Below are 20,249 nucleotides of genomic sequence, written 5' to 3' on the forward strand. Positions count from 1 at the left end.
AACTACCAATGTAAGCAATAAAAGCATAAGTTTAATCAGAAATTGTTTATTTTTTATCCTTTTTAGTGCATTTTGATAAAAGGGCACAAGTCCATAGTTTTAAATAATTTAAAAAGTAATATAAATGAACAAAAAACACCATATCTATTGTTTCAGTAATTAAAAATATTAATAAACTAAATATAACTAAAAAAAATATATAAAAGAGAAAGTAAATATTTTCCAAACAAGATGGTTTTTTGTTAATTCCTGAAAGTTTTACCAAATGGACTAGGGCCCTTTTAACAAATCACGATTCAAACAGTATTAACCATTAAATTCCCATGAACCCAAGGCTGAAATGTACGGAGGTTTATTTATCTGAAAATTCATTTTATCGAATAAATGAAATGAGAAGAGTCGAGGATTATCATCGGTAATGCTGTCTGGTAGAGTACGAACCGGAGGTTTTATTTGATCAATCCTTCGGAAGTGATCAAGGTAAAAGAGGTGTCTTTCTACTGCGCGATCAGTTTACCACATTATGTGTAATGCAAAACTGTGTACATCTACATATGATTTAAATTTTGACAAGTTATAATTTATTTTAGTATCTATATTTGTATTCGAAAGACGAGGAGTTTTGAGACTTACATTTAAGCCACTACTAAAAGAGTAAATTTAATACAAACACCATGTGTTTATAGGTATCAAAATAATCTGGTTAAGTGGTTATCCGTATTCATGTTTGTTATTTGTTATATGAAATATTTAGCCATTCTAATCAAAATCCATCCAACCATAAGGTATTTAGTGTATATGCGTGAGTACGTGTGTGTAAGAGATTTGATCCTAGGGTTCCGTTCCCATGTTTCAAAGAGCGAAGAAAACCCATTCTTGGTTAACATTTATCATTTACAACGTGTGTGCCATTTAACTGCAGATATCTATAATAGGTTTGTATTAAATTAAACGATTTTTGCCTTGGGATCTCCACCTCCTTTGCTCCAAAGTCGGTTATCAGCTATTAACATGAAGTTTGTGTTCTAGGAAGTAGCATTTCTTAAAATACAACGTGATAAACACGTAAATGGTTTGTTATTGTATATAAAAAATTAACTTTGAAGATCCGGTCTGATCCCTGGAGTGGAGATGAGTTTATCAGCTCTTAATATAATGGTATGAGGGGGAGGGGGTTATCAGATTGAATGACGAGGCTATTGTCCAAACTTGTTTGTTATGTAACAATGATTCCTAAACATTTAATTGTGTATGTATTTATGGTTGTACTTATACTCACAGATGCACTTTTTGTACGATTTGGACGGATTAGGAAACGGAAAAAACTTCAGCATGAGAAAAAATACTACAGTAAGAGCATTAGGTTATATAATACTTTATTGAATATAGTATATAAGTAATTGATTTTAATAAAATATACAAAGCAATAGAACACAGTACTGTAGTAAATAAATAAGCATATGCAATTCTAAATAAATTAAACAGAAATACGTAGTTAAGTAGGAAATAAATATAGGTATCCTGTAAATAAGACAAAATGTAACAACGCAATGGAAGCGCATGAATCTGTATTTATACAAAAAATTGAAAAGCATCTAAATGTACAGGTTTTAAAAATGAGTGAAAATTAGAAAAGAATTATATCGGTGAAATTTGTGTTCTTGCCGTTTATATATTTGCAGGTATATATATTTTTGTTGCACTATCAATGAAAACGCCCATGTTCAAAGTATAAAAATTCGGAATTAATTTCTTAGATTTCAAGAAACTCGGTGGCGTATATACATGTATAATGGGGGGAAGGAGATCCAGGGGTGCCGGGACCCCCAAAAGCCTATGACATTGTAAAAGTTCTTAACTCGTGTAATTTGTTTTCAAACCTTTTGAATAAATATCCCGCCGTTGATTATGTATTGTATATCCCTCAGTTTTCTACTAGACGTTGTGAGTAATTTATTCATTACACTGTCGAGGGTACAATGAGACTGTTCAAGTTTGGTAGAGGGCATTTCATCGCTGATTGTGACGGTGAAATCTATGCAAAAAGCCGGAAACTAAACTCGGAAACGGTCCTGTCTCTTTTTTTATGTCTACCTTCGCGTTTAGTTAACGGCGCGGAGTCCTGAGTACAGTCTTGGACACCAAGATCGTGTTTGTAGGTTTATTTTTATTTAAGCATTAAAGTAGTTAGCTATTTTATAAATCTGATCCTTGATTCATCAACAAAATTAGATACTTTGTAAATTAGATATGTGGGCGTAACGGTTGTGGAATATCTGACATGGCTGGGCAAAAAAATAATTAATAGACACAATATGGTTTATTTTAAGTACTGGTAATAGTAATAATTAATATGGTAACAAAAATATCACACGTATAAAAATAAAAATAGTTTATCATACTGAAAATTATTGTAGATATTTTTGGTATCATACTGAACATTGTTATAGATATCTTTTTGGATAACGTCTTTGCCTTTCCCGTCCCTGACCAGCCACTACATCATTTCAGAAAACCAGAACAAATACAAACAGTTTTACAATTATTGGATTCATTAAAGTTTATAAAAAAAATGATGTGTAACTTTGACATTCTGTGTGTTCACTCATCCTGTTACGGAAAAAACGAACGTACTTCTTGTAGTACAGTAACATAACTAATATAGCAGTAAATAACTTCAAAGGATAGTTCAGAGATTTGTAAGGTACTTTAACGTTGGGCATACTTCTGCTCGGTGTTTATAAAACAGTATTTATTTTTGAGGTCAAGTCCCTTGTCAGCCGGTAGAACTGTTGATGTCTGTCAAATCAGGAGCAGAATGAAGGGGAGGGTGAACTCGCCATGTATTTCACACGAAGAACTACACCTTGGCCTCGACTCAAAGTGTCTATAGATCCTAGCGTGGAAACTCACTATAATAGAAAGGTAATGTATTAAATATATTCTCTATATAAATAAGTATATATTAATATGTTGTTACAAAAATTATGTCTAGAAAGATATAATATTGTAATTGAATTACTAGTAAAAGATTTCATTAGAGTATTCGTCTGTAAACGTTTTCCTTTGATTTACTGTAAGTCAGAATTACTTATATAATATTTTCATTACGTATATAATAACTAGAAATGATTAAAACTTTGAACACAATATTTAATATAGTAGCGCTATCTGTGCTTTAAAGATCTTTGGATCTATCTAGCTTTATCGAATTTCTACCACATAATCCCCATATTGATACGAGGTCATTTCTATGGAAAATTCAAGATATTATGTAACCCAACTGGAGGAAATGATAATTAGTTTTGTAGACTGGAATGTTTGCTGGTAATAATCCGATAAGTTGGAATTTTGAGAAAACCACAGGACTTAACGAACGTCCAAAGTAAAAAAGATGGAACTCCTCTTGCCGTTTACTTTGCTTTTGAAGACGACATTGCCTGGTAAATGTTCCATATTATTTGAATGAAATCACCCAATCCAAAGAAATAGCTCCACCAAATATTTTGGTTAGTAAACTTATAATTAGTGATATAATTAACTTTTACCGTACCAATTTTGGTTTTCTCGTTGTCATAATGGTTATCGATAAACGTCTGTCCTTCTTAGCTGAAAATCTTAGCGACAAATTTGCAGCCTTTTGATCGTTTGATACCAAAATCAATAGATTTCTTCCCTGGACCAAAAGAAATACATGTAGCGTACTAATGTTAAAGTGTCTAGAACCTCTCTATCAAGATTTATCGCACAGAACAGACAACTACACGATTTTAGAAATATCTCGGGTCTTCAATAAATATTGCAACGTCTTACATAGTAAATATTTCGATATTGATAAATTATTGTATATTGGATTTTAAATTAAACCTAAGCAGTGCAGATATTTTTGCTTTGCTGTATCCCATCCTTCAGGAAGCAGGTCAGCGATAATCCAAAGACTAGCAATGTTCGTAATTTCTAATATTCCTATTAGGGACAGGATAAATGCCTATGAGTCTGGAGTCCAAAAGAGGCTTTTAAATAATATGTAGCATATTATATACCAGAAAAAAGATTTTGACAATTTTTTAACATTCGCAGCAATTTTAATAGGAAAAATACGGGAAACTGACAGAAACGGAAGAGGAAACGATTGAGATGCAGTCTACTAACACACTGATTCCTTTGGAGTCGATCAAAACAACTGCTGGAATACTGTCGGACAAAAAGTATAGATGGTACCCGAGTGTGAACGTTAATCACAAACTAACTAGAGTTACAATGACGGTACAATAACTATGTTGGTAAAACGAAGACTACCGGGTTTCAGCGATTTTTTTAACCAACCCAGTTAAAATTAATATCTATAGTTTTAGTTTAGTTTGAAAGTCATGTTTGAGTAATTTCTACTTTTTGTGAAGTTAACCTAAGACCTAGCTTGCATTTCTCCTTAACTGACACAGCTTTTTAACCCCTTACTCAGAGTTAAACAAAAAAATTAACTTGGAAATCAGTTTACGACGTTTCCGTTTGGGCCAGCGGAAAACAAAAACCGATCATTATAATGACATGCAATTTATATAATAAGTCAAATAAATTCTATTCTTTCTAATAATGTAATTTACCGAGATCCCCGGTTAGAATACTCTTCTCAAAAATAATGGCCTCCGGATAATACCAAAGTACCCACAAAACAAAGTGTTACATATTATCACACACACTAAATAATAATAATTCTGGATAAATCCAGAGTAAATCATATATTAAAAGAGAAATAAAAATTGAGTTTACCTTTACATTCAGGGATGTATGGTGCTCCAATATTGAAACTTTAATTTTATAAAGTCCAGTTTTATTTATTTTCTGCGGCTTATTGAAATCAGTAAACACTACTTATAATAAACAATGGAAACAATGTAAAACTAAACTTAAAAGAATCCAGCTGACTGAAACAGCAACAGCTGTCAAGATTGCTTGGTGTGTCTGGCATACTTGCATTTAGCTTAAAGCGGCCAGTAAAATATAAAGAAACGTTTAATGTATAAACATAAGTACATTAAAAAAGCGCATAATCTGCCGATTACAATGATATAACTTGTATTACAAGCTAAATGAAAATCGTTTGAAAGATGGCGTAATTAGCAAAAGATATTTTATATAGCAAAATGCGTATCCAATTATGACTGCCAGTTCACGTTAGGAAAATATGCGTAGTAAATTGTGACTTTGCTAGTTTCAGAGGCAATAAGTTTTGAATACTGACATAGAACAAAGGCAAATATGCTCATTTGATGTAATAATATATAAATACGTATTAATATATACACTATGTATATATATTACAGTAAAGTAAAATAATAATGTAATAAAATACTTTAAAATAGCTTAATTCATTGATGAATTAATGCATACTTAAAATAAATCAATTATTCTACCCTATTCGGTCAAACCGTGACAATTGAATAAACACTGAATACATAGGATTATACAAAATTTAATTATTACAATATAATGGTTCCTGTAAATTGGTACGGTATTAAAAAGTACTTAATCAACCTATTTAAACAAACAAAACTATGTATGCTGTATGAATTATGAAATTAAACTCTTCATTACAAATGAAATAAACAACATTTCAGTACAGTGCACAATTTTGAAAATTATTTTGATATTCTATGTTTGCTACCGTACTGCGTAAAAACATATTGGATCACGTGATAACATTTGTTATCACGGATACCAATGTTTATTGCAACAAACATATTTTTTAGAGATCGGTGGACAGAGTAAAGTTATCAGTATATACTTCCTATATCTGTTCGGCAATCGCATACTAATGTATTTTAAGTTATTGTATGGGTTGAAATGCCAAAGAAACAATTTTGTAAAAAGACATACACATTTGCATGATACTTAAACAGTTTTGTTTATTCAAATAAAAATCAGTTGGTCAATAATTTATAATTCATTCATTTCAATATCTCCACACAATCAAAATAATCGACAATTTCGATCGATTATTTGAAATTTTCGAACAAGACTAATGTATTTTCGATGTAATGTAACGATTATAAACTTAATTGATTATCCCATCACTACCTTGAGAGCGAAAACTATAAACTGAACCTTCCACTGGATGCATCGGACGTCGAACTGCGTGATAAGGGCGTAAGGGGTTTGGTGTAATATGAAATCTCAAGTCGGTCATTGTCCTCGGTACGTATGGATTGCAAATTCCAACGTGTCGATTTTGGTTATGGATCCTCAAGGATCCATAAACAAGTGTATGAATCACGACAACAGGCCACAGAATATAGTGGTGATTAAAAGTCAAATTTCTGATTCTATGGCACTAGAAAAATGTATGATCTTTCCTGAAAAACATTTATCCGTTGTTATAATTTAAATTAATAATTGCAATTAAAACAGTTATTGTAGTCGTCAACGAATAACCAATTGAGGTGTCTAGAAGGAAAATCAATAGGAGAAAAATCCACCTATGGGACATTGTTTGTAGTACCTGATAGCATAAGAGTCCTCAATCCTAGGGGTGAGAGAAGAGGGAGGAAAGATTTTAAAGACATCTTTTTCGTTTTTCACCTATACGTGTAGGGGCTAGTCCTACACAAAAATGTACACGTTTACAAAATTGAAGCCGATGGAGGAGTTATATAGAATTAAATTTACTTAAACATGAGTTTTTGTTTTATAATTTGACACGAATTTAATCAAATATAATAAAGATTTGTATTGGAATGAGCAATCTTTGTAGGAACCAGCACCTGTAAAAATTATTTTAAGTACACTTTTAACTCCTTGTACATGAAAGTACTTCAGTCATAATAAGAAGATGGTGGGGGTTATTTTTTGGCATTGAGGAAAGGGGAGAAAGATGGAAAATGTCAATGAAGGGTAATTGTTAAATAAAAACGATTGAAAATGATAAATCAATGTTTAACTATAAGTCACATAATAAAGCGGAAAAAAACGTGAATACATTGCTTGTAAATACTCAGGTTCATAATCACAATCTTTGCTGTTTTAGACAGGAGGAACCTGGTTCTGAACCTCCTGGGCATCCAATTTTGTTGGTGTTTCTTTGCTATCTTCAATGTTGAAAAAGGATAGTATTAGGGGGAGTTCTTGTCATTTAAACATCGTCTTCTTCAACAATAGATCTGCTGTAGATAGAGGGGTTATGGGGAAAGAAATAAAGCAAAGTAGTTTTTTGGCAAAACTTCACAATTCTTATTCAATACGTCACTGAAAATAGTAACTAATTTTTTACTTATGTTACTGAGTACGTTAATGGAAAAAAGTGAAACGGGGTTCAATCAGTTCACAGGTTAAAACTTACTTTATACCATGAAGTTTACTGTAGAGATCAACACTAAAAAAATCATTAATTATATTTTTGATTGCTTTAGAGTATGGCGATATAAACTGTTTTGTACCTATAATTCAAACAATTATCACAATTCAAATGTTGTTTTTTCCAGTTTATGAAGGATTACTTTATAAAGCAGGCACACTTCGAGAAGGGTAAGTGAGCTATAAGATTGTAATTAAGTAAGGAGAACAACATACAATAAAAGAACTTTTATAGTACTTATTTATATAAATTTTAACAGAAAAGACAACTAATAAAAACACTACGAGTATAAAAATAGAAAGAAAATTCCATACATAAATAATTCACCCTTATATAATTCAGATCTCTTTTGTTATAGTTAAGTAGATCATCCCAGCAAATATTCATGGACTGAACTAAATAAAATGCTCTGAAAATCAGGAGAGGTTATTAATTAATTGAAATTGTTAATAGTTTTAAGTCCGTGAGGTAGTCTGACAACCATCTGAGATGGTAGACGTTTAAAAGCAGGGAGTCCATGCTGTTAGACCCGTAAGATTTCCCTGCCCCTTGTATCATATTGATGAACATCTCCACATTAAACGAAAGCACACTTCCACAGGCAGTAGAACATCACCTCAGAGAGTCAAGGCAATGTCAGTAACTCAAACTCTACAAAGGAATCTTTGCTTGACTCTCTGAATTTCAGCCCTGCCCCGATTCTGACATCCTTTTTGAAGCTTGTTCCATAGTTTCTTTGGAACAACCACTAGTCTTATTCTGTAGACAAAATGTAGATGATCGAGGCTAAAATAAGCAATTCAAAGGACATTGGAAGTACATGCCTGTGCCAAATAACGTAGGACATAAATACCTCATGCAACCTTCAAGCAAATGCTGTAGAAATGATCTTTCCAGACCAACTCTTTATCATGGTACAATCCTAGGAATTTAGTGAATTCAGTTGTCATCCCCCAACATGACCGAAGGAAATACTGCGTTTTCCCAACACCCTTCACTGAATTTAATAAAATTAATTCTTAATTTGAAAGGTAGCTTCCAGATGCCACATATTTCAAGAGTCCAAAACTTCTAAAGTTAGAAAACCTATATATCACAGCTTCCAGAGGATACCTGTATGGAAGAATAGGAGGAGTTTACAGGAATAGGACTTGATAATCAATACCAAAGTCCTAGGAGCTAAAGATTTTTAGAGTTTACTCTTGGATTAAAAAGTATATATACTCGAGTTTGAAAGATAACCACAAACATTTGCCATTAATCAGATTAAGTTTTAAAGTAATGAGTTTTCAAAGTTGCAATTTGATTGAAAAGCTCCAAAAACCAGTATCATTTATCGTTGTTACAAAAACTGGAAGTTACTGTTTGTAAATTATTTGTGGTGACTTATGTCTACATGCTGAAATGAACAAACAAAATTTTAATGTAACCCCAGTTATTGGAGCTCTACTAATTAGTTTTTTGTTAACTTTCGAAATGGGTAACTTATCTGTATTTCTTGATCCAATATTAGACAAAACATTACCTGTATTATTCTCATAACTAGTGGTATAGGCCATGAGTTTCTAAAGGTTGAGTTGTTTAAGAGTTAGTTTACTGAATAAATTTGTTATGAAGAGGTCAGTTATGTTTCTTGTAACACAAATGTTTAGTTCAGCTCAATTTCACCTTCCCCTTTTTACAGCATCTGAAATCTGATGCTGTAACAGACGACGACTCCTGGAATATGGAGTTAATGTCCCTCTGAAGAGATTTAAAAAAAGTCGGAGCTGAGGAAGGTCAAAACAAACTCTTTGCATCATTTTGACATCAGAGAAACCTCGACTACAAAGAAATGTAATCTAGATGAAGTGGTGCTCTATCAGATACACAATTGAGTACACTACGATGTTTCACATACGACTCCAAATCACAGAGGAGCAAACTGGAGTTTTCTACACATACTGTACCTATGGTGGGCAGAGTTGATCCAATACCAATGCTGAGTTCAGCTCCAGTTCACCTTCCTCTTAGTGCAGTGTCTTGAATCTGACATTAATACAGACTTGACTCTTGGAATCTGGAGTCATGTTCGAATGAAGAGATCCAAAAAAGTCGTCGACTCAAGATGTCAAGTATATGACAGCGTCAGATTCCATTTGTTGCACTAGCGCAAGGTGAAATCGAGTTAAACTCAACATACACTTTCAATTAACCCTTTCAACCATAGCTACATTATCTTGTAATGTTTCGAAAATGAGAGCAAAATTATCATTGACATAATCATATAATACAGTTAAATGTATCTAGAAATACTTTAAATACTACTTATTTTTACATGTAGTTTACTGTAAACTTTTACTTGATTTAAAATACAAATAATAAAATTGTATGCATTTCTTTTAGCAAAACAAGAAAAAAAACTGAGAGCTCTTCAAAATAAGCGGAACCGCACATTTACAACTTCTCCCATAAATATTTAATGCAGCTTAAAATGTCAAGCAAAGTATTTGTACTCGTATATGTGTGGTCAATAAAAGTATACTTTCTTTTACCTACCATGTACTTTTTATTTTGCCATTTGATTGATCTATATAACTTTGAAGCATCACAAATCTTTCTACACAGCATCAGAGATTGATTTTCTGAAATTGTTTTTCTAAATATTGTAACAGTTTTGGTATTGGTATGTGAAGTACTTAACTGTTTGTTGCAGAATATTATAACAGAAAAGTGCATGTTAGACGTAAAAACACTAGGTACAGAATGTAGTAAAAGTTATTAGATTAAAATAACTCTGCAATTCCAGGATACATATATCTCAGTTGTACTATAACAGCTAAAATATTAATCTAAGAAATATCGTATGTCATAAAATGCTTCTTTTGCCAATTATTCACCATCTTGTTTATTTATATTTCTAGAAAGGCTTAGTCGACTAAGTTAAAATGTAATATGTTACTCATTCTTACAGACGTATAATTTGATAAAAAATACTTTCAATCAAATTTGCTACAAAATAGTAGAAATTAAAAATTTTAAAACTTAATTCAACAATTAAAACCATCGATTTTTGTGAAATTCGTTTAGTAATTTTTGTAGAGTGTTAAATTTACTGAAAATTTATTTTAAAACTATCGAACAATAGATTCTGTAAAAACTATCCTGCAACACTCTCAACAATTAATCTAATGGAAATTGTTCAACTGGTACCTTTCACAGTAAAATTTTGCTTGGTTCAGTTGCTTATACCTGTATAACTGTATAATTTCTTATACCTAACGAGTTATAGCTTGAGAACATGTACATGTACATGAACATGAACATGTATGTGTGTTTGAGTATATTAACTATTATAATATTTAAAAATATAAATGTATACCTTGGAGTGGTTTTTATTTTTTAACTGGAATAATTTCTATACAGTTAAAAAAAAATTAAAACTGCATAATATAATTAATTGTTAAGTTTCAAACAACAGACATATTTTTAAATTTCTAGAAAATTATTTAGATTTATCTCAAATATTTATGAGTAATAACAAACACAGTGATGAGCACCCTGTCCCTATGTGTTAACTCTAGTCACTGCTTCGCAACACTTGAACCACAGTGACCACACTGCTTGCACATTGCACTTGGCCTACTTATTCCACCTCTGGCAAGGTACCCGCTCGACCGTCATCCTGAGTGGCCATGGGGGCTCCCATCTAGTTTACCCAAAACATCTGACGATCCGAAAGAGGAGATCTTTGAACTTAAAAAAGAGATAAAGCATATTAAAAACAAGTAACAAGGATTGTTGAACCGTACAATTGAATTCGACACTTGTTTGCTAGAGTTCACAGGCAAGGTCTTCACAATAAATAACTCGCCTCGGCCCAATCAGATCATCCTGCAGGATACAGTGAGAGGTGCCCCTCAGCCCATTATAGAATTTTGCACCTGCCACAGTAGACTTTGATATACAGGGTGTCATAACAATCTGCTTCTTCTACTGTGGTATGCCTGTGTTCTGACGGCACTAAGCTTCTAAGTAACCTTAAAACCATGGTAACCATTAAACCATGTTACTAGAGGCTAAAAATTAGTGCATCAAAAATCAACTGAAAACAGTGGATGGTATCTAGATGTTCTCAGAAGTTAGGACAAAGAAAAAATTATCTCCCGCAAAAACAAATACAAATAAAAATTTTTGGGATTATTTTATTGAATATGTGTCCACATTCCAATCATCAGTGTTTGTAAAATAGAGTGATTGATGATCTACCAATAATTCATGAAATATGATAACTGTAGAAAGGGAGATTGTAGAAGGGATGGAGAGATTAACAAACTAGTAAAATTAACAAATAATTATTTTTTTCCTTCAACCATAATTATGTGGTAACCAAATTTAGTTTTCACAGGTGGATCAGTATAAACAGGTGCATTTATTGTTGATGTTGGCAGCTCAAAGGCAGCGTCCTGAAATGGACCAACCATAGAACCTCGTGTCATCCAGCCCAAGTCTCCCTGCAAGTACCATAATCATATTAGTTTCACAACCAGAGAACCTTGTGTCATCCAGCGCAACTCTCCCTGCAAGTATGATAATCATAATAGTTTCACAATCGAGAACTTTTTGTCATCCAGCTTAGATCTCCCTGCAAGTACCATAATCATATTAGTTTCACAACCAGAGAACCTTGTGTCATCCAGCCCAAGTCTTCCTGTGAGTATGATAATCATATTAGTTTCACAATCAGAGAACCTCTTGTGATCTAGTCCAAATCTTCCTGCAAATACGATAAATATACTGTTTCACAAACAGAGAAACTCTTGTGATCCAGTCTTACCTGCAAATACGGTAAGTATACTAGTTTCATAATAAAAGAATCCCTTGTCATGCAGCCAATGAAATTGTGTTCTATTGACAATGAAGGAGCTACAAGAACAAACAGTGTGTATGTTTATAAATGAAATTGTGCTAACTACACACATAATAAAAATTTTCAAGCAATATTTCAATTGCTTAGTCAAGCATATAAGAACTGTTTTTTCCAGTCACAAAACTTCTATGAGTGGTTTTAGCATTTTGAATAAGACAGAATGTCTGTTGGTGATGATTCCAAGGCGTAAAAACTTCCACATCAGAGAGAAGTTGCTGACGAAATGAACCTTAGTGTTGGATTATGCTGTTAAATTACAGTGTCTACATATTGACGGTGGATTTCACTGTTGATCACAAACAGCTTCGTGTTTAAATCAGCCAGGAAATGCTTACCTGTGCAAATGGTAATGAAAATGCCCTCAATTCATTTGCTGCAACAGGCATGAAAACTTGCACGACGAGTACAATTTTTTTACGTTCTGTATAAAGTCGGCTGAAATCATGAGAGGATCAGTTGCCTTTTGTACATAATAAAGGACTGTGTTTTTGTGACATAGTCACCTATTTTTGATCCTCATAACTTTAAATTGTAACAAATTGTTTATTAATTGTGTACTTGTGCCATTTTGTTGTGCTAAGTTCTATCATGAATTAACTAGTAGTGTATCAAACCAGCCAAATATCTTCTAGAAACATCTCTGACAATGAAGAGGAAAAATTGGTATCATCTGTTGCGTGTACCACAACATGGGTTACACACAGTGCACCTTTTTATATACATTTTGTTTATAACTATTACTAAATACATTCAGATTAGTGTAACAGTGTTTCTTATAAAAAATTAATTTAAAAATGGAAGGTGTAACACACAGCAGAAAACAGGAAATCTGTTTCAGATTACACTCACATTCTATTTTCCATCATTTTGAGATTAAACAAATGAAAATGAAAAGCAATTTTAGAATGTGTGGTCATCCATTAAATGATTTATTGTAATGAACATGTGAAGACAACACACACACGTGAACATATGTTTTGTTTTAAATAAGAGCTCGCTGTCACGCACAGGCCTCGGCCCATGTGGCGGTATTTTCATAATAGTGACCTTGAAATTTTATTTTTGAAAATAAAGAGTAATTTGATTTGATTTGATTTGAAGAACATCATAACAGGCATTGATAACGAATTTCTACCTATGATATTGAAATAAAGTTATAGTACTTGTTGGGAAAGGGTCTTCTTGGCCAAAAGATGATCAAGGTTATGCGCACATACTTACTTCAGTGGATGTGCCTAACCAACTAATTAGCAAAATCAAATTGCAATGACAAACCACAGTTTATTTTTAAAGTTTTCGGACATGTTTGGTCCCTTTTCTTATTCTTCCTTTTTAATTCTTTTCTTTTATTTTTATGTACTAATTATCTTCCCAATTGAAGAAGAGGATAGATAGATTTGAATTCTCGAAAACGTGATACAATTGTAACATAATTATAATGATGGCAAACGTTCGAAGAAATACTACTATCCTTATGAACCATTTATCGTCAATAACAGAGAACAGAACCTCTTGTTGAACAAGAGTACAATACAAGAATAAAACCTAATGTCATTCACCTATAAACATATGTTATTTGTATATGTATTGTTCTTTTCAGATTCAGTACATATTAAAGTTTTTTTTTAATGTTCTGACAGTTTATTTTTTTATTTTTTTGTTATTTTCTTTTTTTAGTATTGTTCAAAACTACTGCAAACTCAGGAATCAAACTTATGAACATAAATAGAAACTGAATCATTTATTAAACTATTCATATATCCACACTAAAACAATACAAACTTAAAGGACACCAAAGCCCAAAAGAAATTTAGCCTGCTAAGGATGATAAAAGGAAATATCTTACTTCCAGCTAATTCTGTAAAAACAGAAATTTCATCATTGGCTGTCAAGAAATATCAAACTAAAGATGCATAATTAGATTTAAAGGTTAATTTGTACAACATTGGTTGAATGGCGCATCTAAGGTTTGGTATGTTAATAAATTCATACCACTTTTAAAAATTTAGAAAAGCTATCTTTACGAAACTTACATGATATTAAATTTGTTTTAACCATATAAAATGTTTATTTTTTAAAACAACTTAGTTAGGTTCTGATCAATTAGAAATTATATCTACATACACACTTATAATAATTCAATGTTGTTGTGTATTCATCAAAACATTGTACAGCTAAAACCTTAAGAATTATAAAAAATACATGTAAGCTACTGCTTATTATATATAACTATTCCTTTTTTAAATTTTTTAATGGCCACCATCTCGAAACTTTGAGATAAGAAAAAGTCAGTATAAAAACTGCTTGATGTTATCTAAAGTTTCTTATAAATGTGTCACTTTTGGTCTACGTTAATAATAGAGATAAAAATGTTGGACTACTTCAAATGGCCAAAATTTTGATACCCAAATAAAATGGCAGACATACCAAAAGAAAGCATTTCATATGGCAAATTAGACAGTTTAGCAACCTGTTTTATGTGAAACGTGTGAATAGCTGTAATTGGTTAATAATAACGTATTTTGTGGGTTTTGCCGTCTTCATTGACACATGGATTTCAAGATAAAACTACGGTCGTTATATTGCATTGGTCAGACACAAAATATATAGATTAAAATTTTCTGAATTGATTTGTACCAACTGATACCATCGTGATATTGTGTAAACTAACAATGCAATTAAATAATTAGTCAAATGGCGTCTCAGACATCTTTGTTGCAGTACATAATAAAAATATCAAGACGTCTTCTCTACAGTTCTATGGTTGATATTTCTCAAAAATATGTAATTCTTGGGCCAATGATGTGAAATAGTTAAGATAAAAATTTTGCAGGAGGCCACTATTGGACCTTTTTATTGACTTTTGAGAGCCATATCGTTTTGGAAAATGTAAAAAAAATCTTCCATCATTAAATTATTGCAATTTATATTATTAAAGAGGGCAAGTTAGAACATAGAAAGTCCTCTTTTCTGAGCCACTTTATTGCATAGTATCATAAATATTTACCATTTTATAAAATAAAGTATATACATACAACTGTAAAATGTTTTATTTTAAAACAAATAGTTAATTAATACACCATACAGAGCTTCCTTGAACTTTGGCTGTATTGCACACATACAATGTATGATTACTATAAATATTTTTGTTTTTATCTATTAAAATAAAATTTGGAAATACTTTGAATTTGAAGTACACTAAACCTATTTTTTATTTTGCATTGGATAAATAGACTACAAAAAATAAAAATAGTGATAATATCTAAATACCTCCATGTATGATCTCAATGAGACGCAGAATATGTTTTAATATTGCATTGCAAAATGATCATTTCTTCTTGTCATCAAAGCCTATTGAAGACTGCATAGTTTAGGCTTTCTTGGCCAAGCCTCCAAGACTTTATCTAATACGGATACACTTTCTGACAACTCATGCTGAACTATGTTGTACATGTAAAACTCTAAAAGCTTTAAATACAGATTTATTTTTCATTAGTATAAAATTAAAAACTTACACCCTGTCTCGCTTTATCCTCACTGTACTGGGCTGCAACCTCATTGAATTTCATTCCTGCTTTCAATTTCTCTAAAGCTTCCAAACACTTAGCTTGTTTTTCACACAGTATATGTCTTACCTGCAAAATAAAGAAGAAATACAACAGTGTCTTTTATAGTGAATGTTGTAAGTGGTAGTGGTTCTACAATTTGTAACTTGAACATATGCAAACAAGAAATTAAACTGGGCTCAAGGTTCATCTTGTAAGAACGGTCAAATCATAGGGTCCTGTATAGATGCCATGAAACCGTAACAGATTGAGTGAGGGTTCTGCTACCCTCACACACTACTCCTCATACCTCCTCACAACACTTTCTTCCCTCTTACATTAATGAGATAATGCTATTCATAGGGAGGTATTTTCTTGAACACATTGAATGCTTGTGCCACTGACAAATATCGAACAAACTAAACTACGTTGACTTAACATATTTTTAGACATAGGACATCGTATATACTTATTTTTCAGCATTGAACGTGTTAACACAAGATAACAATCAAATATACTCTTATAACACGAGATCAAGCAATTCATACAGAACAGGGCTACACAAATTAGATATAAGTAGCAAGTTACCTAGCAGGTTGGTATTTTTTTCAAATAATAAAATCCTTCACTAGTGTACAATTTTCAATTATTGTTTAAAAGATATTTAATACCTACGTTCATAAGATATACAAAATATTTTTAAAACTTCTTATATTTAATGACCTAAACCTGTTTCGGCAGGTGGACAAATACAGTACAAGATGAACATCGCAACTCATTACAGGGGATGTCGAACAGCCCTAATCAGAACAAATGTATTTATTGTATCCAAAAACTGTGTTGGTAGAACATTACCATTTATTGCATTAACGAAGATATATTTCACATTCCGGAGAACATTTTTCGTTAACAAAAACCTATTTGTTCTAATGTTTATCATGATTTTTAAAAAGCTCAATCAAGCTTATCAACAATCAGTTACTGCTCAGAAACCACCTTAAAAGTTGAAAATTTTCTTCACAACTCGCAAAGGTGATGAGCCGAAACACTTTTACGTGCAACAAAGTATTGTATACTATATATACTATTACGTTGTCACTATTAAGTCTTCTCATACTCAGATATGGTATTCTTAAAGAAGAAATATTCATTAGTAATGTCCGTTAAGTACTGGAAAGTTAATTTACAGAGCTATTCAACCAGTTACAAGCACATTACACACTTATCGCCAATACAAAGATCACACCTTCAGGCCTCACAGACACTCAACAAACCTTCTGGAATAGTCATCTGTTACTTCATAAGTACTATATAGAGCTATGGAATTAAATTGTTCTCAGCAGTGTGGGGATTAGATCAAGAATGCAAGGCCAGCAGTACAGGTTGAGTACTTATTGCGCTACTGCTCATGGTCAAAATTGAAAAACATTTCTCCAGATTGCATATTAGGTAACAGATTAGTCATAAATACACATTTATACCAGGGAAGTGAGACCTCCAGAAGCAAATCATTTCTGAAATAAATTTCAGTAGTCTTTACTGTTCAAAGCAAACTTCCAGTATTAATAATTCTTGTCTTTCTTACAATTCCAATACAATTCTCTAAAATTCAAAAGCAGTCCAATTACAAATCTCAGTATTAAAAGGTTTTTAATTACCTATTATAAAAATAAATGGAATATTCCAGGATCACGCATGCTTCCGGCCAGCAGTGCTTGCTGTGAGCAAACATTATTAGTCATTTGTACCCCGTGAAATCTTATATTGTTTTGTTCGTGACGATAACAATCGGTAAGTAATATGAAACTCGTCTTTTGTCACTCCGGCCACTAAGTTCACAATTACCAATATTTGATATAATTACAAGTGTACTAAGTCATCTGTTTAGACTTTTGATTATTTTTAGTTATCCAAATAAAGCCATGATTTCAAAAATCAGCTACATTAAACTATAACTCCTACATAAAAATATTCAATTAACCACAGTGCTCCAGAATTGGAACATTTTATTGATGCTACTCTAAAGTTTCTACAAAAGGAATTTATACTATGGAATTTTCAAAGTTACAGTACTAAATTTTGTCGATGCAACTAGTCAACTGTCATAAATCTTGACATTTAAAATTTTAAAAAGTGCGGGCAATTAAGTTTTGGTATTTATTTACAATACCGTGACCATGAAAAATGAACTTTTTTTCATGGGTTGGGCATTTATAGCCAAGTGTTATTATCACAGGTGCATATAAACTGGGGGGAAAGTATATCATTGTATTATATTGATGCCTTTCGGGCATTATTGCATTAAAGATGGAAAATAACCGACAAAAATTTTGTCGAACAACACTTGGAGGGTTAAGGATCAGGGGCATCACGTGATCTGGGATTCGACTTTTGCAAGCTCGAGTTAATTTTTTTTTCTAAAAGAGCAAGCAGTGCGCAGCACTGCGCAGCGGGCAGGCATCGTTGACAGGATTAACGTCATCATTTCAGTAAAATTGCCAGAGGTACTGTCAAAAACATAGTTTTCAGAGGATTTCAAAAAATCGTAACTCCTTTGATTTTCGTTGCCGACGAATTTTTTCTTCACTATTGTTTTCAGGAAAAATTGTAGTTTTCAGGAAAAAAAAATGAACATACCTTTCCATGGTCACGATTTTGTAAATTGATACCTAAGTTTTATATATGAAAACAAAAGTTCAGAATCATCGATTACTGTATGTTATCATAATATGTTAGAGTGGAACAACCTTAGACATCGATCATGAGTTAAAAGTAAAATAGTAATGGATTGTTGGAAATACAATAGTTGTAACCTCAAAACAAGGAAAAACATTCGGAAATCCAATGGTTGTCACTTCTAGAGTAAAGAGTATAGGCTAATAGGACATAATTAACGACTGTTTGTTTTAAAAAGCTCAAACCCTGGCAACTGTGTAGTTAAAACAATAACCTATTCAAAATTATCACGAAATCGGCCCAATGACAGTAATTCGATTTGCGGTACAATGAAGTTAGACTATCAATCTCAGTAACAAAATCATATTTATTTAGGTTAGGTACAGAATGTGAAACATAACCTTACTTGGATTATGAAACTTGGACTAGGTCATTAATAAATATTTGGCGTTTATGTTAATTTTTACACAAATAACAAACAATAAAAATTAATTTTCATAAAATGTAATATTGGACATTTCTAGCTTACTTTTACTGCAGTCCCCCCTTTCTTTTCTTTTCCACCTTTGGAACTTTGGTCATCTTTTTCTTTACTTTTGGCTCCACTTCCTCCTCCCTTTTTAGGTGGCATAATAACTTATGAAATATTGGTAGTCCAGTGCTGAGCTATATTTAGTTTTAAATAAAAAAACCTTTGAAATTTATTTTAAAATAAAATTAATTCTCTCGTTCACTACTAAAAACACACATTCTCTTCATTCAAACAAATCAGACTCATCAGCCTGTTGCTGCTTTATTTTTTTTTGTCTTGCTAGTGATGCCATGCAGCCTCGTAATTTTTTTATCCAGCCTCGTAATACTCCTCGGTTAAACTAAAATACAACACCTGGAGTAATGGGTACTCAGTCTTTCAGTTGTCAGTGGCAATAAAAAAAAATCAATAAATAACAAATATCTGGAATAAAATATTAACCATTATAGTTTTTTCAGCTATATTATATATTTCAATTTTCCTTTCAAACTCAAAAGGTATAGTAGTAATTTTAATAAAATTACACTTTAATTTGTATAAACTATTAACGTTATATAGGCATAACATAATGTTTAAAACTGTTTTTCATGTATACACGTAATTTAGTTTCTCCCTTCTACCAGCACATCATGTATGTTTGCATTCTTCGGCTAAGTTAAAACACAGGAGAAATAATTTTAATTAATTTTGACCTAAATGTCATCAATCTTGGTTTAACTTTATTAAGGTTTTTTGTGAATAATATGTGCTTTTTTTATTAATTCTATGACTTAATTTTTGTATGTGTGAATTTTTCTATGACTTATCAACGATGTATTTTGTCAAACAAATACGATATATACGTTCTATAAATCGTTTAATAGGCTGATCCACTAGTCCGACTGTTTAGCTCGTGTGTTCCTGTATATATATATCATAACATTCAAACCAGTGCAGTGGTTCAAATCAGAAATGAGACGTCTTTATTGTCATTTCACAATATATAAACTGCAATAGACATGGTCAAGACTTGCAGCCTTCCTTACTAACTAGAATAATAATATACCTAGAGGATAGAGTCAAGATTCAATAAGAAGGCCAAAAACACCTACAAGTTAACGTTTGACATAAAACCTGAATAAGTCTAGGTTATGTAATAAAACCAGTTTCTGTTATATAATTGGACTCTAAGGTATTTTGTTCTTCCAGACAACCGTATAACCGAACGTTCACTACACTCTATCACACTTGTCAAAC

The 20,249-nt window shown here is 31.9% G+C and overlaps 2 protein-coding genes across 3 annotated transcripts; one reads left to right on the forward strand and one right to left on the reverse strand.

Annotated features, from left to right (window-relative positions):
- Positions 1 to 1,192: 1,192 nt before the first annotated feature.
- On the forward strand, positions 1,193 to 9,888 carry LOC124362958. 2 transcript variants are annotated; one of them, XM_046817863.1, is made up of 4 exons: positions 1,193 to 1,350; positions 2,812 to 2,925; positions 7,479 to 7,521; positions 9,737 to 9,888. In XM_046817863.1, exons 1-4 carry the CDS (start codon positions 1,252 to 1,254, stop codon positions 9,811 to 9,813), a joined length of 333 nt encoding a protein of 110 aa, XP_046673819.1. In that variant the 5' UTR covers positions 1,193 to 1,251; the 3' UTR covers positions 9,814 to 9,888. The 2 variants fall into 2 exon arrangements, with proteins under 2 accessions (XP_046673819.1, XP_046673821.1); XM_046817865.1 differs by having other exon boundaries at positions 1,197 to 1,350; positions 2,764 to 2,925.
- Positions 9,889 to 11,669: 1,781 nt separating this feature from the next.
- Positions 11,670 to 19,286, reverse strand: LOC124362959 (peptidyl-prolyl cis-trans isomerase NIMA-interacting 4-like). Its single transcript, XM_046817866.1, has 3 exons — positions 19,011 to 19,286; positions 15,776 to 15,895; positions 11,670 to 11,844 (listed from the first exon to the last, which is right to left on the reverse strand). The coding sequence occupies exons 1-3, from the start codon at positions 19,110 to 19,112 to the stop codon at positions 11,686 to 11,688; spliced, it is 381 nt and encodes a 126-aa protein (XP_046673822.1). The 5' UTR covers positions 19,113 to 19,286; the 3' UTR covers positions 11,670 to 11,685.
- Between the last annotated feature and the right edge of the window lie 963 nt (positions 19,287 to 20,249).

The sequence above is a fragment of the Homalodisca vitripennis genome, chromosome 5 (assembly GCF_021130785.1).
Source record: "Homalodisca vitripennis isolate AUS2020 chromosome 5, UT_GWSS_2.1, whole genome shotgun sequence".
In the NCBI taxonomy this organism is placed as follows: Eukaryota; Metazoa; Arthropoda; class Insecta; order Hemiptera; family Cicadellidae; genus Homalodisca; species Homalodisca vitripennis.

Excerpts from the sequence above, each read along its gene's own strand:
- LOC124362959 (XM_046817866.1), bottom strand. The coding sequence starts at position 19,112 with ATGCCACCTAAAAAGGGAGGAGGAAGTGGAGCCAAAAGTAAAGAAAAA. Across the intron at positions 15,896-19,010 it reads AAGGGGGGACTGCAGTAAAA|GTAAGACATATACTGTGTGA; the intron begins GTAAGCTAGAAA and ends TTTATTTTGCAG. Across the intron at positions 11,845-15,775 it reads AGGATAAAGCGAGACAGGGT|GGAGACTTGGGCTGGATGAC; the intron begins GTAAGTTTTTAA and ends TGGTACTTGCAG.
- LOC124362958 (XM_046817863.1), top strand. The coding sequence starts at position 1,252 with ATGTATTTATGGTTGTACTTATACTCACAGATGCACTTTTTGTACGAT. Across the intron at positions 1,351-2,811 it reads GCATGAGAAAAAATACTACA|GAGCAGAATGAAGGGGAGGG; the intron begins GTAAGAGCATTA and ends CTGTCAAATCAG. Across the intron at positions 2,926-7,478 it reads AAACTCACTATAATAGAAAG|TTTATGAAGGATTACTTTAT; the intron begins GTAATGTATTAA and ends TGTTTTTTCCAG.